General features: G+C 38.5%; 1 protein-coding gene across 1 annotated transcript in view; it reads left to right on the plus strand.

The window, feature by feature from the left end:
• The window catches only part of LOC124606811 (cytoplasmic dynein 2 light intermediate chain 1), an 88,790-nt gene that overhangs the window by 54,158 nt on the left and 16,474 nt on the right, over nt 1-18,158 (plus strand). The window contains exon 7 of the mRNA XM_047138879.1: nt 17,809-17,965. Within this exon, the coding sequence (XP_046994835.1) occupies nt 17,809-17,965 (157 nt within the window). The remainder of the gene's footprint in view (nt 1-17,808; nt 17,966-18,158) is intronic.

Here is an 18,158-nt window from a genome sequence, read left to right on the forward strand (position 1 = left end):
GTAATATGTTTCATAGCCCATTTTGTAATCTGATCTTTTCGAATTTTGTAAGCACTCTCCAAAATGCACAGAATTTTTCATGTAATGTTTCCTCTTGCACTTCATTGAGTGCTTTTGTGACACACACAGATTGAAAAAATCATGATGATTCATGCAACTTTTCTGTGGATCTTCTCTTTCTCTTCTGTTAATCAGTTTGGTAAAGGTCCCAGACCAAGAAACAATACTCAAGAACAGGTCATACAAACATTTTGTAAGCAACATCTTTTGTTTGTGAATCACATTTCCTTAGAATTATTCCAATAAATCTGGTTGTTGCATCTGCCTTCTCCATGGTTAAATTCATGTGGTCATTCCACTTTAATTCTTTCTGGGTGTTAACACCTAGATATTTGAATATTGTGACAGTTTCCAAAGATTGGTCACTAATTGCATAGTCAAATAATGTAAGATATTTTGCCTATTTACTTGCATTATTATTATTATTATTATTATTATTATTATATTTCTTTCCTTTCTCAGACATTATGTCTGCTTAAAAATGGAAAGTGATGCTGACCTTGATCAAGCGTGACTTCCTTTTAACTGTACGGTATATGTTACATTGCATTTAGGAACTTTTGGGTAATTGAACATGTATCAATAATTACAGATTTCTGTAGTTGTATATATACGTTTGGATGTAGCTGTATTGCGTTGACGTACTGGTGGATATTGTGTGGTATGACTCCTGTAGTTGATAGTATAATTGGTATAATGTCGACTTTATCCTGATGCCACATGTCCTTGACTTCCTCAGCCAGTTGGATGTATTTTTCAATTTTTTCTCCTGTTATCTTCTGTATATTTGTTGTATTGGGTATGGACATTTCGATTAGTTGTGTTAATTTCTTCATTTTATTGGTGAGTATGATGTAAGGTTTGTTATGTGGTGTTGTTTTATATGTTATAATGGTTCTGTTCGAGTATAATTTGTATTCGTCATTCTCCAGTACATTTTGTGGTGCATACTTGTATGTGGGAACGTGTTGTTTTATTAGTTTACGTTGTATGGCAAGTTGTTGATGTATTATTTTTGCTACATTGCCATGTCTTCTGGTGTATTCTGTATTTGCTAGTATTATACATCCACTTGTGATGTGATCTACTGTTTCTATTTGTTGTTTGCAAAGTCTGCATTTATCTATTGTGGTATTGGGATCTTTAATAATATGCTTGCTGTGATATCTGGTGTTTATTGTTTGATCCTGCATTACAATCATGACTCCTTCCTTAGCCATGTGTTGGATGCGTCTTGATCGAAGTGTGGCTGTGTTAGATGATACGGGTGCTTGCCATGTCGTGTTTTCTTTTTCCAATTTACTTTCTTTGTATCTGTTGATGTTATGTGATCTAAAGGGTTGTAGAAGTGGTTATGCAATTGCAATGGTGTAGCCAATGTATTTATATGAGTGATTGCTTTGTGTATTTTGCTAGTTTCTGCTTGTTCTATAAAGAATTTTCTTAAATTGTCTACCTGTCCATGATGTAGGTTTTTTATGTCGATAAATCCCCTTCCTCATTATTATTATTATTATTATTATTAATATTTGGGCTCTACTGGACCACATTATGAACAAAAAAGACCAGTAACATTATTAACATTTGCAGTCATTTCTCCTCAGTTGCTAACTTCAATAATGCATTATTGTATAAATAAGGAAGAATCTGTCTTTTGCAACTGAATTTATCTGTGTGTATTAAACACTGAGATGCCTTAACATGAATAGGTGGAATGTGTTTGGTGCAAAAGATGGAAATTTTCTTATCTATATTATCAAGTAGAAGAAGGTGTAATTAGATGAATGACGAACACTGACTTCACTTAACGAAGGTTTATTTAGCATTTGCACATACAAGAGTGCAGAGCGAACTGCCTCCGGCCATAACACGTACATTATATATACAGTTACAGAACATTCCAGTACAATGATTCTTGACATTTGTGGATACTTCTAGAATGTACTCGAACTGAATATAGAAATTAAAATTTTACAGTTCAGATGAGTTTTGAACTCATAACCCTCCATGCAACAGTCTAGTATCATAACCACTGCACCACGGTGACTGCAGCAAGGTTCTACTGTGACATTGCTCCCTCCTTAAGAGAACAGCATCATGGTCCTCCTAGTCCAGGAATGAGTCATCGATTCTGCATACTCCGACTCCTGATGACTGATGTTCGCCCTGGCGGTGATCCTCTTAGAACTTCCTTTGCTGCTATGCTCTTCGCCACCTTTCCACTTTTTGCCTGTCGCTGGAGCTTCGAATTTACCCTGGATTGCAGGATCCTTATAGGGCTTCATTCGAACGACGTGGACCATATCTCTGATCTTTCGTCGTCTTGTGTCTGGGTCAAAATCTTCAACTTCATAAGCAACATCAAACAACTGTTTTACAACCGTATAAGGTCCAAAGTAGCACCTGAGGAGCTTCTCACAGAGACCAACCTTTCAAACAGGAGTGAAGATCCAGACGAGGTCACCAGGCTGGTAGACAACAGGGCGGTGGCTCGCGTCATGCCTTCGGTGATCGTTTTCTTGAGCCTGCAGTGTGTGGAGTCGAGCTAATTGCTAAGCTTCCTTAGCTCCGGTTAACACCTGGCTGATGTAGTTGTCATCCGCATCATCAGGATGTAATAGAAACACAGTGTCCATCGTCATAGATGCCTCACGCCCATGCACCAGGAAAAATGGTGTAAATCCAGTGGTGTCTTGTTTGGCGGTGTTGAAGGCAAACGTCACGAAAGGTAGCACCTCATCCCAGTTGCTCTGCTCAACACTGATGAACATTGATAGCATGTCGGCCAAGGTCTTATTAAGGAGTTCAGTAAGCTCGTTAGTTTGCGGATGGTAGGCAGTCGTCATGTGACGAGTAATGTTGCACTAACGGTTTATCTCTGTCACAAGATTCGATTGAAAAACTTTCCCTCGATCCGTAATTAACGACCTTGGGGCACCGTGTTTTAATACAATGTCTTCCCTGATGAATTTGGCTACCTCGAATGCTTCGGCTGTTTTCACGGCTTTAGTAATGTTATAGCGTGTCAGATAATCACTTCAAACAATAATCCATCTATTGCCACTAGCAGACATTGGAAATCATCTGAGGAGGTCAGTCCCAACACGCTGGAAAGGCGTTTCGGCTGGTGGAATTGGGATGAGTCGGCCAGGTGATTTCTAGGAACTGTCTTTCTTCTCTGGAATTCTCGACAGTTCAACGCATAGTGACAGACACTCCTAAATAAACCTGGCCAGAAAAATCTCTTGTGGATCCTATCGGATGTCTTAATAAATCCTAAATGTCCGGCTTCAGTTGTGTCATGGAATTTCTGTAGAACATCTAAGCGCATGTGTTTAGGAATCACTGGTAGCCACCTCTTTCCAAATGGATCAAAGTTTTTCTTGCAAAGTAATCCATTAACTACCCTGAATTGTCCTTTCACGTCCTCTGCCCGTTTTAAGGTAAGCATAATTTGAGATATCTTGGCCTCCTTCTTCTGCTCAGCAAAGAGATCCTGGAGTGCAGCGAGACAGTCACTGTCTTTATCAAAGTCTGGATAGTCTTGCACAGGGTTTCTTGAGAGACAGTTGGCATCTTGGTGTTTCTTCCACTTTTGTACACTATGGTAATATCATACTCTTGAAGACGTAGTGCCCACCTGGCGAGTCGTCCTGTTGTATCCTTAAGACCTGTCAACCAACAAAGTGAATAATGGTCTGTTACAACTGTGAATGGCCTTCCATAGAGATACTGTTGAAATTTGCACATTATCTTTCTGTTGTTGAGTAGTTTGTCTCGGATTTTTTAAGTGTCCCAGAAGCATAGGCTATAACCTTCTCTTTTCCATCTGAAATTTGCACCAGGACGTCACCGATCCCATACCCACTGGCACCTGTGTGTAGTTCTGTAGGTGCTCTCTCATCATACAGACCAAGTACAGGGTCAGTCATCAGAGCTTTTCGCAGCACATCAAAAGACTCTTGTTGAGCACCACCCCAGATAATTTTAGCATCGGCCTTTAAAACTCTTAGAGTGGCCTGGCTTTGATACAAAAGTCTTTGATAAAACAACAGTAATAAGAACATAATTCGAGGAAGCTTCTCACATCTCTAACACTTTTAGGGATAGGAAATTCTGTTATAGATCTCACCTTTTATAGGTCTGGCCACACGCCTTTTTTTGACACAAAGTGTCCAACTATTTTGATTTCTTTTGCTCCAAAGAGACACTTTCTTGGCTTAAGCTTCAGTCCGCCTTGTTGGAGACACTTAAAATGGCCCTCAGTCTTTTTACGTGTTTATCAAATGTCTCTGAGAACACTATAATGTCATCTAAATAACAAAGACACATCGTCCACTTCAGGTGACTTAGAAGATTATCCATCGTCTGTTCAAAAGTTGCTGGAGCATTACACAAACCAAATGTCATTACCTTAAGGGGAGGTTTACTATCTTTGGCCTGAAAAAAGCATGTTCTTTGATAATTTTTTTCTCGGGATGTGTTATAGATATCAATATCAAATTTGGTCGAAATGTGTATTGATATTTCCTCTACAAACTGGAATTTTTTCGACTGGAAATGTTGAAGCCCAAAGACAGAAGTGCCTTCAGAATGCAACAAAATATCGATGTAGACCTCCACGCACGGTATGTCACAGGTCAACTGGCTCATCTGAAATCAATATTGATTTGACGTTAGCGAAGTGTATAAGATTCTTTAGGAGTTGTACCTCGCTTAAGTTATTTGGACCATAGGAAACAAAATGGCAGCCATTTGGAGAAAAAAAAAAATTGTTTTTTCATCGATTTTTCGATTTCGTCGGCCAAGTAAAAATATTTGTAGTTGATGGAGCGGAATAAAAGTGGTACAACTCCTAGACAATTTAGTTAGCTTCATCAGAAACAAAGAATCATGCCAATCGGTTCAGTAGATTTGAGGTTACCATACCGCATGATAAAAAAAAGTCATTTAGAGAAAAAAGCGTTTGAATTTTTGACTACATATAAATGCAATATTATGCAACTTACGTTCAATCTGCTATTCCGGGTCCATAAACTAGCCATTCCTCTTCCTCATAGAGGGCATTCTGCTTGATCTGGTCCATCCTGCACTGCTCCAGAGCCGCTCGTACGGCCAGTGACAAGCGGCGAATGCTTGGCGAACTGTGTCGAATAGAGTCCCAGAGTGACGTCTATCATTGTCATGGTCTTCAGATTTGCTGAATACCCTTCGTTGAAGCTGCTCACGCCAGGAAAGTCGCAATCTCCACAGTCTTTGCACCAGAATGCAAATGCTTGGGGGCTAAGTTCCAAACACATGCGTTCAAACTTTCATTTGAATTTTGTGTGTTTCCTCCCAAGCACTGGTACAATAACTTGTCCTCTGAAAGAGCCTCGTAGATTGGATGAACCACTTTTTGAACTTCTTTGGAGAGTGGCTGGTCGTGTTGGTGTTCATCCAGATGTCTGGTAGCCTCTGCAATGCACCACTTGCACCAACTAGTTTCCCCAGCTGGACAATTTTGGTGTTGTGGGTGGTCATCTGTCGAACACTTGTGGAAGTACGTTGCCCAAAGTGCCTTCTTCATCTGTTCCAGCAAATTGGTATGCCGTCAAATTGCCAAGCCATAGTACATCGTAAGCTTCTTGATCACTTTATCAGTTTTAGTCATGGGCAAGCAAATAGAATAATTTTTCACGGCTACAGAGTAGAAATTCTAAAAAAAAACTGGTAAGTGAAAAAGGCCAATTTCAGGCAGGTGCTTTTTTTTTTTTTTTTGTTCAACCGCAAATAACAAACATTTCCATTCCATATTTGGAATGGCTTGGCAATTCCATATTAGGGGTGGATTCTAATCACTTTTATGGATCCAAAAACGCAATTAAACAAAAAATATCGAGTTTTTGAACCGAAAGATAGTAAGCCTTCCCTTAAACTCATACAGGCCCTCGGGAGTGATGAATGCAGTTTTCTCATGATCAGCCTCATCTACTTCGATTTGCCAGTATCCCACGTACATGTCCATGGATGAGAAAAACTTTGCGCACTTCAGACAACCTAGTGTATCGTCAATTCATGGAAGTGGGTAAACATTCTTTTTAGTTATCTTATTAAGCTTCCTGTAATCGACCCAAAAGTGCCAACTGCCATCCTTCTTCTTGACGAAAACCACTGCTGAAGACCATGGGTTCCGCGAAGGCTGAATGATGTCATTCTTCATAATTTTCTCTACCTTGTTGTGAATTGTTCGACATTCCGTCGGTGCCACACGGTATGCTCTCTGGCTTACTGGTTGATGGTCTCCAGTGCTAAACCGGTGTTTCACCATCAGTTTGTCTAATTTGCTCTTCACCTGTGGATTGAAGCATTCAGAGAACTCTTGAAGAATGGCAAGTAGCTTCTTCTGTTGTTCCTTAGTGAGATCTGGTGATACTCAAGCTAGAAGATCTTGTCTCATAGCAGTAGCATCAATTTCGCCCACAGACTCAGCGTGGGAGGTTTCTATGACACTCAGCTGTTAGGCAATTAATGGCTCAGCGTTTGCTATGCACATGCATCTTGGAAAGATCTTCAGTTCTTAGCGACAATTAACTATACACAATTCACTGAATCCATTCTTAAACAAGACGACAGAGACTGGGATGATTAAGTTATTCTTCACTGGTATGCTTCTCTTATATTCTACTACAAGATCAATGGGTTGCTGCATGGCATGACACATGACAGTTGCCTTTCTAGCACTGACAGAAGGAATGGTCACTTCATCCACCACACATAGTCTTTACCCACTCAGATGCGCATCTTCCTGTCCACAGTATCTCATCTCATCTAGCATAATATTTGAGCAACCACAGTCTATAATTGCCTGAGAAGCTTTCAAAAAGTCCCATCCGAGTATGACGTCATGACTACACTCTTGTAAGACGATCAATTCTGAGGGCTGTGTATGGACCCTTATACCCACACAAATGACACATCTTCCTGTAGGTTTTACATATTTCTCATTAGCCACCTTCAGCAGAGATGTTTTGTTGTTGACAAATGTGGTTTTCTGCAACTGGTGATGATACTTCTCCGAAATGACTGAATATGATGCTCCAGAGTCCACAAGAGCTTGGGCTCGTCAGCTATCCATGAGGATATCGACGTAGTTTCCTATCATTTTTGTAAGTGATCAGTGGCGGAGGATTTTTCTCTCCAGCGGCCTCACCTCCAAGGAACGTCGCACCTTTTAGTTTTCCAGGTTGCGGCAGCTAGGTGAGTGGCTGGAGCTTCTAAACAAAGGCGATGGGTACCTTGATCGGCATGTTGGGGAGTGCCCCCTCCAGCAGCTAGCTTGTGGTGATGGTGACCTTGTCGTCCTGCATCCACATCTTGTTCTTTACAGTTCAGGTGAATTTTGAACTCCATGCAACAGTCTAGTATCTTAACCACTACACCATGGTGACTGTGCTACTCAGCTTCTACTGCGACAATATGATAAAGTATAACTGAAACAAAGAGCAGTTTAAGGTTTTAATTTTAGCTTTACCTTCTGACCATACTACTTCCATTTGTCAGGCCTAGTTGTTCAACTCTTCTTCAATTTTTCTAACAGGCCATGCACACAGCTGTGAATTTGCTGCCTAAATATTTTTCTGTCTGATATATCAAGTTGTGTTATTCCTGCTTTCTTCAAACCTTGTTGTACTGCACTGAACTATTTTATTGATCCAATTTTAGCTTTACTATGACATTTTAGAATTTCATAAGATGTCTTGTTAATCTGATTGGTTTCATTCTTTTAATATGCCTGTAGAATTTTAGGCTGTATTTTTTTATATCTGAATAAATGGTGGTACACTTTTCAGTTTATTTATTTGCTCTTAGTCTGTATGTTCCTATTATGGTCTGTATATTTTTATATGATGTCAGCTGTCATCCTTGCACCAGTCTCTCCGCCATTTGTAGCGATTGTTTAACAATGTGACTTTCCTTACACAGCTGCATTGTTTGTGAACACCATCATATGTCTTTAGACTTTATCAAACAGGTAATTTATATATATCGTGAACAGCAGTAGTCCTGTTACACTACCTTGAGGTGCACCACTCATTGCTTTCCATTAAGAATGACGTACTTAGTTAGTCTATTCAGAGGAAGCTTTAAATTCAGTCATTTATTCCATATGCATGTGTATAGTTTACTAGACATAGATATGGTGCTGGTCAAAGGCTTTCTAGATGTCAAGGAACATGGAAAATTGAAATTCATTGTGTCACCAATTTTTATTTAAGACAGTGGAACATTAACTTTCTGTGTGAAAGCCATTCAAAAACAGAGGGTTATTCAATGACTAATGGAGAGCTGATTGATGGTAAATACTTGGGGGAAACAAGATAATAAACTTATGAATCAGGGAATAGATTGGAGTGAAAGACATAAATATGATTGCAAAGAAAGTGAAAATGAGCAGGGAACTTTATTGTTGGATCCTAAGAGGTAATGAAAGGCCTAGGTAATGACCAAATAAAAGCTGAATAGATTACCTTAGAAAACTTTTAGGAGCCCCATGCTTATCTGTAATTAAAGCGCAGTGGTCTAGCGGTTCTAGGCACACAGTCCGGAACCGCGCGACAGCTATGGTCACAGGTTCGAATCCTGCCTCGGGCATGGATGTGTGTGATGTCCTTAGGTTAGTTAGGTTTAAGTAGTTCTAAGTTCTAGGGGACTGATGACCACAGATGTTAAGTCCCATAGTGCTCAGAGCCATTTGAACCATTTGTAATTAAAGACCATATTGCACAGAGAAGCCTGGAAGAGTCCTTTGGCCTGCTGTGGTTGTAAATGGCTGAGGTGATGGTTGTGGTGGTGGTGGTGTATATCAGTTTAATGTTATTACATTATGAAATCTGAAACTTACAAGTATAATTATTGTTTTTAATTTGAGTTAAATAATGTACATTTTCCCTCCACTTACTAGATGGCTTTTTTAGTATGCTTTGGATAGGTAAGTGACCTTTGTTTTATACCATTATGTGAGGGAACATGCAAATGTCTTGTAATAGTCATATGACACTGCTAGCTGGGCTGTCTCCAATGTGTTCAACTGCCTAAATCGAAAAGGCTTAATGACTCTAATAAATTTGTGACCAGTTAAATATTGTGTTTCATATTTTTGTTTATTTATTGTTGGGGTGGGGGTTGAAATCTGGGACTGCATAGCATAAAGAGGTCTGTTACGTCCCCACCGGAGATTAGATTAGATTAGCTTTACTTTCATTCCAATTGATGGAGTTGGCTACCAATAAATTCTTTAGGCTTCTCTTAAACTGAATTTAGTTGGTTGTTAAGCTTTTTATGGCTGCTGGAAAGTTACTGAAATTGTGTGTTCCTGAATAATACACACCTTTTTGTACAAAAGTAAGTGACTTTAAATCCTTGTGAAGATTATTCTTATTTCTAGTATTGATTCCATGAATTGAGCTGTTGGTTTGAAAAAGTGATATATTTTTAATGACAAATTTCATTAAGGAATAAATATATTGGGAAGCAGTAGTTAACCGTAGTATCCCTAGTTCCCTAAACAGGCTTCTGCAGGATGTTCTTGAGTTCACACCACATATAACTCTTACTGCACATTTTTGTGCCTGGAAGACTTTAGCTTGGCTTGATGAAGTACCCCAAAAAATAATCCCATATGACATTATGGAATGAAAGTAAGCATAGTATGCCAGTTTTTTCATTTTTATATCCCCTATGTTTGACACAATTCACATTGCAAATAGAGATTTGTTAAGACACTTCAGCAGTTCTGTGTTGTGCTCCTCCCAGCTGAATTTATTATCAAGCTGTAATCCCAATTTAACATTGCCCACTTCTTCTATCTGCTTGTCATCGTATGTTAGGCATATACTTGTTGGACACCCTTTACAAGTTCTGAACTGCATGTAGTATGTTTTTTTTCAAAGTTTAGTGACAAAGAATTGACTAGGAACCAGTGAATAATGTTCACAAATATTTTAATAGCCGATCTTTCTAAGACTATACTTGATTTGATATTTATTGCAATGTTTGTATCATCGGCAAACAAAACGAACTTGGCATCTGGTAATGTTACTGATGAAAGGTCATTGATATATACAAGAAAAAGTAGGGGCCCTAAGATGGAACCTTGTGGGACCCCACATGTAATTAGTTCCCAGTTGGATGATGCCTGATTGCTTAATACATGTCTATTGCCTAGTAACACCCTTTGTTTCCTGGCAGAGATATAAGAGTTGAACCATTTTGGAGAATTTCCTATTAGACCATAATATTCTAATTTACTTAGAAGGATATTGTGATTTACACAGTCAAATGCCTTTGACAGATCACAAAATATACCAATTGCCTGCAATTTTTTGTCTAATGAATCAAGTACATTTTCACTGTAAGTGTAGATAGCCTTCTCAATATCAGAACCCTTTAGAAATCCAAACTGTGACTTTGACTGTATGTTAGTTGTGATAAGGTGGTTATAAAGCCGATTGTACGTTACTTTTTCTAAAATTTTTTAGAATGCTGGCAAAAGTGAAATTGGTCAGAAATTTGATGCTATTTCTTTATCTCCCCTCTTAAACAGTTGCTTAACTTCAGCATATTTCAACCATTCTGGAAATATTCCACTGATAAATGACTGGTTACACAGATAGCTTAATATGTTACTTAACTCAGAATCACATTCTATAATTAACTTTGTTAATATTTCATCATACCTACTAGATGTTTTTGATTTTAAAGATTTTATGATGGACATCACTTCTGCTGGGGTAGTGAGGTTCAAATTCATATTATGGAAATTACTTGAAATGTCTGGTATGAGATATTCCATAGCAGCATCTACAGAACCTGACAACTCAACATTTTCAGTAACAGTTATAAAATGTTTGTTAAAAAGTTCTGCAACACTGTACACATCTGTCACCAATGTATCATTTACTCTTAATGCTATTTGTCTCTCTTCATGTCTGGTTCTACCAGTCTCTTCTTTCACTATATCCCATATTGTCTTTGCTTTGTTATCTGACATGACTATCTTTTCCTTGTAATTTATTTGCTTTGTTGTCCATATTACAGTCTTTAATATTTTGGAGTATTTCTTGTAATTTGCTACAGCATCAACATCAGAACTGTTTCGGATTCACAGATACAGTTTCCTTTTTGTTTTACAAGATATCTCTATTCCTTGAGCAATCCATGGCTTCTTTGTAGACTTTGCTGTAACCTTGGTTAGTTTTGGGGGAAAACAGTGTTCAAATAAGGTAAGCACTTTATTAGCAAAATATGAAAAATATAACTTTTCCTTCATGCCATGAGCACTGTCAACATCAGTCCAGTGAATTTCTCTGAGGAGTGTCCTAAAATAATAAATTTTTGGCTCATTGATTACCCTCTTGAGCTCAGATTTAACAGATTATATATCTTGTTCAGTATTACATTTAACAGAAGGAACTGCATGTCATGGTCTGAGAGGCCGTTGACTATTGGTTTTGTAATATAATTTTGTTCATTGGGATTTTCTATAAGGATATTATCAACAGCTGTTTGTGAGCTACCCTAGTGGGGAACGTTACAGTGGGAATTAAGTTGAATGATAGTGTTACTAACTCAAATAAGTTCTTATTGGGAGAGTCTCTAAGGAAATCTACATTGAAATCGTGAGCAACCACTATTTCTTTGTTTTTGGTTGTTAAATGGGCCAGTGCAGCTTCAAGGTGGTTTGTGAACAGATTAAAGTTACCTGCAGGTGCTCGATATACCGTACACTTAACATTATGAAGGATTTTTTTCTACTTCTGTTGCACATGCATCCATATGCTGTTCTAGGCAAAATTTATGAATGTGTATGTTTTTAAATTTATGACAGTTCCTGATGAATGTGGCAACTCCTCCTTTCTCCATTTCTGCTTTACAAAAGTGAGATGCTAACCTAAATCCTGTAACACTTAAAAAGTGATATACCAGTGATTACATGATGTTCAAAGAGGCAGATTATGTCAGCTGGGTTTGAGGACTCTAATTCATCTATGCAGATAATTAATTAATTAATTTTATTTCTCAGTTCTCAAATATTGTGATGCAATAAAGATAGCTGACATTTCACATTGACTGAGTTAAAATTGGGTAGAGTTGAAATTTCTGCTGATTGCTGAAAATTCTTCACCAATAGTTGTTTATACTGATGTAATAAGCTAGAATTATGGTTTTTGGTTTCTTTCTGAAACTGAAGGTTTGTCTCAGTCCTAACCTCCCTTAAAGTTAGGTTTCTTCCTGTCCTCCCTATCCTAAAAAAGGGTCTTTTATGAACCCTAAAACCACTGGTATTTTATCACTCATGGCAGTGTCTCCCCCCTTTAACTTTCCTACTATTTTCCCAATCAGTTTACCCGCTCTTTCCTGTTAAGGTGAACGTCATGCCTACTATAATCCCACATATTGAGAGAATCAACAGGAACCACATCAATGTGTGACCCTGCACTCGACATAAGTAGCCGTCCCAACTCCAAATTAACTCTTTTGACAGAAGAGTTCAAACGAGATTGGTCGTGGTGCCCAAGAACAGATATAAACTCGACACTAGTATGCCTTGATGCTTGCCAGGTCACACTCTGTACTGTACCCAGGATCTCTGTCAATACTATCCTGGTCCACCCACTATAACCACAGTGAAATCTTTGCAAAGTGATCCTAAACCCTCTGTCACCTGCACCGGACCAGCACTAGGTTTAAAACAAAAAGGGTACCCTGGTATTCTGATCCTAATTCATCCTGGGAACTACCTAATAACAACACTTTCTTTCTCTTTACTGATTTCCCTACATTCTTACTTTTCAATTTGCTGCTGAAAGTTTGTTGTGCCCTGTTTCTACACCTGAAGCTACTTGTGGCTCACCAGCTTCTAACTGAAGCAACAGGTCAAATCTATTTTCCACATTCACCACAAAGCTGTCAGACAAAGTTCTAGGCCTGTTCCTCCTGTTGCCTGTTGCCACTTCTCACCTCTCTTTACCCTTCTCCCTCCTTAACCTGTCAAGATCTCCCCTGGCCTTGTCTAACTCAGCCTGAAAGGTGGCAATTTTCCCCTCTTGTTCTAGTATCTTCCTATCTCTATTACATATCCTACAAAACCACTGATGAGTCTCATTTACTTCCCCTGTTACCACACCACTACAGTCACCCACATGGAAAAAACTACAGCACCCATTACACCAAAGCCCTGACCTAACAGTTCTACGGCAAGTCAAGTACTTTTCACTCATGACAAACGTAATATTTTATTAAGAATAAGTCAGTTAAATTACAGATAAACACTAAAATATGATTCCTCAAATTTGGCCTATATGCCACTGTGTGTAAACAAAAAGAACAGTGCAAAGTTTCTGAAACAACAACTTAAACTTTACACTACTTTCCGGAAATGTGAGTTAAATAATGAAGAGGTACGCTACAGTTAAATTGCGGGAGAGAGCAAAGAACCACTAAATGAAATTCTATAGATTTGCTGCGGCAAAACGTAAACAGAAAATACGACTGTAACCCGACTGTACGATCTTTTCGCGTTTTCTGCTATATTACGTAAAGAAAAATGAAACCTTTAATGGTATGCTTAAAAAGCACACTAATACACCTATTTACCATGTAATCAGTACTAAACTAAATGTTTTTATATTCTAAAATGACTTATCTTTACGTGAACATCAAAACTCGCGGTAGTCGTCTGGCTGCAGGGTGATGCTAATGAAAGTGTCACATACCCTCACTCCATGAGATTTTGGAGAGGCTGTGAACTTAAACCATGAGTTGATGGGAAACCTTACATCACCACCATTCCTGTCCTTGCCACACAAATTCTAATATTGATGCTTTCTTCAAATTGGTGTCGCTTCATATGAGTGTCCCTATATGAGCATGTGACAGAGACCTCAGCTAAGGAACTGAGCAGTGTAGCACTGTGGTTAGCACACTGGACTCGCATTCAGGAGGACAACACGTCAAACCTTTGTCTTCCCATCCTGATTTCCATGATTTTCCTAAACCCTTTGAAAGGGCACATCCATTTTCCTTCTCCATTTTGCCTAAACTGAGCTTGTGCTCCTTCTCTAATGACCTCGTTGTCAATTGGACATTAAACACTGATGTTAGTAACATGTGCAAATAATTTACACCATTATATATAAAAACAAAGATGAGGTGACTTACCGAACGAAAGTGCTGGCAGGTCGATAGACACACAAACAAACACAAACATACACACAAAATTCAAGCTTTCGCAACAAACTGTTGCCTCATCAGGAAAGAGGAAAGGAGGGGGGAAGACGAAAGGAATTGGGTTTTAAGGGAGAGGGTAAGGAGTCATTCCAATCCCGGGAGCGGAAAGACTTACCTTAGGGGGAAAAAAGGACAGGTATACACTCGCACACACGCACATATCCATCCACACATACAGACACAGTCTGACTGGCTAACGAGGATTCTCTTTGGCCAAGACGACAATATTTCTGCCACGTGAGCTACAGTAAATGACACATTCATCTGAAAACATAACTTTGGCATGGTTCACTGCATTTGGAAATTGAGTTTCAGTAACAAAATAAGGCATGCTAAATGTGCCCATTCTGATCTGTATCCAATAACTTGTTTATGAACATCAGTCATAAAGGTCTAACCACAAGGTCTATTTTCATGTGATCTCAAATTATTGTCATTGGTATACCAAGTTCCAAAGTATGGTTACGTGTTGACTTCATAGGAGATTGTTCAACTGAAGCAGAGACACTGGCACATGTTTCTTCTCGTGTCTTCTTCCTTCCACTCTGTGGTCTGTCTTTAACACTGCCAAAAACATAAGCACATCTTTCCCAATCCAGAAGTATTGTTCATGCATCAACACAGTTGTCACTAAGTGCTCCTCAGTAGTGCATCTGTGAGTGCTCACATCTGCCATGGCTATAAATTAAAACTCCACTGCGACTGGGGAAACATGTAAACGTGAATTCCAACAATTGATTCCAACAATGATAAGTAACATATCTACCAACCTTCATAACAACATTTGATACTAAACAGGGGTTACAGACGTATGGGGGCTTCTCGTCTTATCTTGTACATCCAGGAGGAAAGGTTCCAGATGATAAAGGATTGAAGTGATTGGCAAACCAGTGCAAAGAAACCGAATGTATAACAGAAGGAACATCACCATCACATCCAAGCACTTCTAATGAAAATGCCGGGTACACACACTATGTGATCTAAAGTATCTGGATACCCCCAAAAACACAGGTTTTTCGTATTAGGTGCATTGTGCTGCCACCTACTTCCAGGTACTCCATATTGGCGACTTCACTAGTCATTAGACGTCGTGAGAGAGCAGAATGGGTTATGGTGTAGCCATGCTTTTCATGGAAGGGGCCTGCACCTCTTGTTGTTTTGCATTGCACTATCACAGCACAGGCCTATATTGATGTTTTAAGCACATTCTTGCTTCCCACTGTTGAAGAGCAGTTCGGGGATGTCGATTGCATCTTTCAACATGATCGAGCACCAGTTCATAATTTCACAGCCTGTGGTGTAGAGGTTACACAACAATAACATCACTGTAGTGGACTAAGCTGCACAGAGTCCTAACCTGTATCCTATAGAACACCTTTGGAATGCTTTGGAACGCCAACTTCATGCCACACCTCACCGATCGACATTGATACCTCTCTTCAGTGCAGAACTCCATGAAGAATGGGCTGCCATTCCCCAAGAAACCTTCCAGCACCTGATTGAACGTATGTCTGCAAGAGTGGAAGCTGTCATCAGGGCTAAGGGTGGGCCAACACCGTATTGAATTCCAGCATTACCCATGGAGGGCGCCACAAACTTGTGACTCATTTTCAGCCAGGTGTCTGGATGCTTTTGATCACATAGTGTATGGCAGTCTTATGTTATAGAGTCAATTGCCTATTGAAATATATAATTATCTATTACAAAAAGTATCATTCAAAATTTCTTCACAATAGTTTTTTGGTTTTGTGTCTGTAAGCAAGTTGAATTTGTAAGTTTTATACTGAAAAAACTTGGCGATGATGGTGAAACTTTATTGCACCATATACTTTTCACATATGATTTGGCATTTGACATCTCTGTATCAGCTTGCTTAATTGCCGCATTTAGTAATCATACCAACCAACAGAACCCTATCATTACACTAATTTTTCCCCAAAAAGTGAGTGTCTGTTGTGACCTGCCCCATGTTATTGTTATTTAGTTTCTCTTCTAAGCAACAAGCACCATAACTGAAGATGTTTATCTGAGTTTACTTTCCAATAAATTAAAGATTTGGGAATAAAATTGTTTTAATATATGGTGGAGCATCCCTGGATTTATTCCTAAGAGTGTGTGTGTGTGTGTGTGTGTGTGTGTGTCTCAAGTGTGAAGCTCTGTAACTCACGGATTGGATGAGGTGATGCAATCCTGTGGCTTCTACAAAGCATAAAGCTTATACTTCTAGACATTTCTTCTAGGAAATGTATCAGATATAATGTTTACAGTGAACAAATTACTGATGTTAACTACATACAATATGAAATCGTAGCTGCAACTGAAATACTATTTTCCAAAGTTGCTTCACTCAACACTGACTATGTTTTCTGGGCTTTTCTGGAACTATTAATGGTGCTCACATCAAATGTATGACAATAGATAGAAAACTTTATACATTTTTGAATGATACAGTAAATGATATGTTGGTGATTGTTTATCTTTTGAGCTGTACAATTTTATAATCCCAGAATTTTATTTTAACCACCCTCTTACCAGTAATGGGGGCATTATTTTTAAACTTCCGTAGATAGTGAAATTATTTTAGTCACATCTCTGATAAATTAAGTACTTCCTTGACAGTTGCAGCATCAGTGAAGGGTATTAAAAGCTCTTCCTGCTGCTGACAGAATTAGATGTCATCTGTTCATTTGGCCTGATTGCTAGAAAAGTAAATGCACTATCAGTTTTTAAGCATGAAACAGGGATCTGAATTGGTAATGGCATTTAGAGCATAAATTCTTGCTCGTTTATTTCTTAAGATGCTAGAAATGTAAGACACATCTAAATTCAAGGCAAATGCATCACATATGATGTAGCAGACACAAGATTGCCATAGTCACAGATATTTATGAGTTTAACGAGACCATTGATGAAAATTGATGAAAATGTGCTCAGATCCAAAATTCCAGAGTGTCTTTGGTTAAATACAGCCAAATCACAAATGAGCCCTCTCCTTCTGAATCCTGTGATTTCTTCTGTGTTCTTTTTTTTTTTTTTTACAGTGATGAATAGTCAAACTACCCGCAGGTTGTTGGTGGTTCTATTTCATCTAAGTAACTCCTTTAGAATTTATTATTCTTTATTTTTCTTATCATTTAGCATTTGTTTCTCCCAATACAGCATTGGCATGATCTTCACTCAATCAAGGATTTACTTGTTTTCTTTAGATTTTATCTATTCCCTTTTCCCCCTGATGCTTTATAAGTTGCAAAAACTTGAGATTTGATGAGTGGTTTTTCCATCTCTGGTTTAACCCTTCTTACTGCAGTACTTTTATTCCAGATATTTATGAAAAGATGCTTTAGTCACAAATACACAGTTAATTTACATTTTTGTCCATTGTATTTGATAATATATCCTCAGATATAAAAATCATGTAGCAACTATTATAAACCTGAAGTTAATATTGTATTATCTTTGGATGTAATTATTTTACAGAAAAGGCATTTCACAAGATTATAATAACCCATTATTGATACCTGCTGGATCGGATTCAATGGAGCAAATAGGAAGAGGGTTTGGCTCACTCCCTCAGAAAGGGGCTGGTTCAGCTCTGGAGAGATGGAAACACAGCTTCACAACTCACTTTCCACAGGTATAGATCACATTGTGTGTGTGTGTGTGTGTGTGTGTGTGTGTGTGAGAGAGAGAGAGAGAGAGAGAGAGAGAGAGAGAGAGAGAGAGAGCAGTGTGATAGGTGAGAATGTATGTGCATGCATCATGTTAGCTCACATTTAGATATTGTTACTTGAATAAGAGTTAAATACAAATAATAGATACCAAACTAT

The sequence above is a fragment of the Schistocerca americana genome, chromosome 3 (assembly GCF_021461395.2).
Source record: "Schistocerca americana isolate TAMUIC-IGC-003095 chromosome 3, iqSchAmer2.1, whole genome shotgun sequence".
Classification (NCBI taxonomy): Eukaryota; Metazoa; Arthropoda; class Insecta; order Orthoptera; family Acrididae; genus Schistocerca; species Schistocerca americana.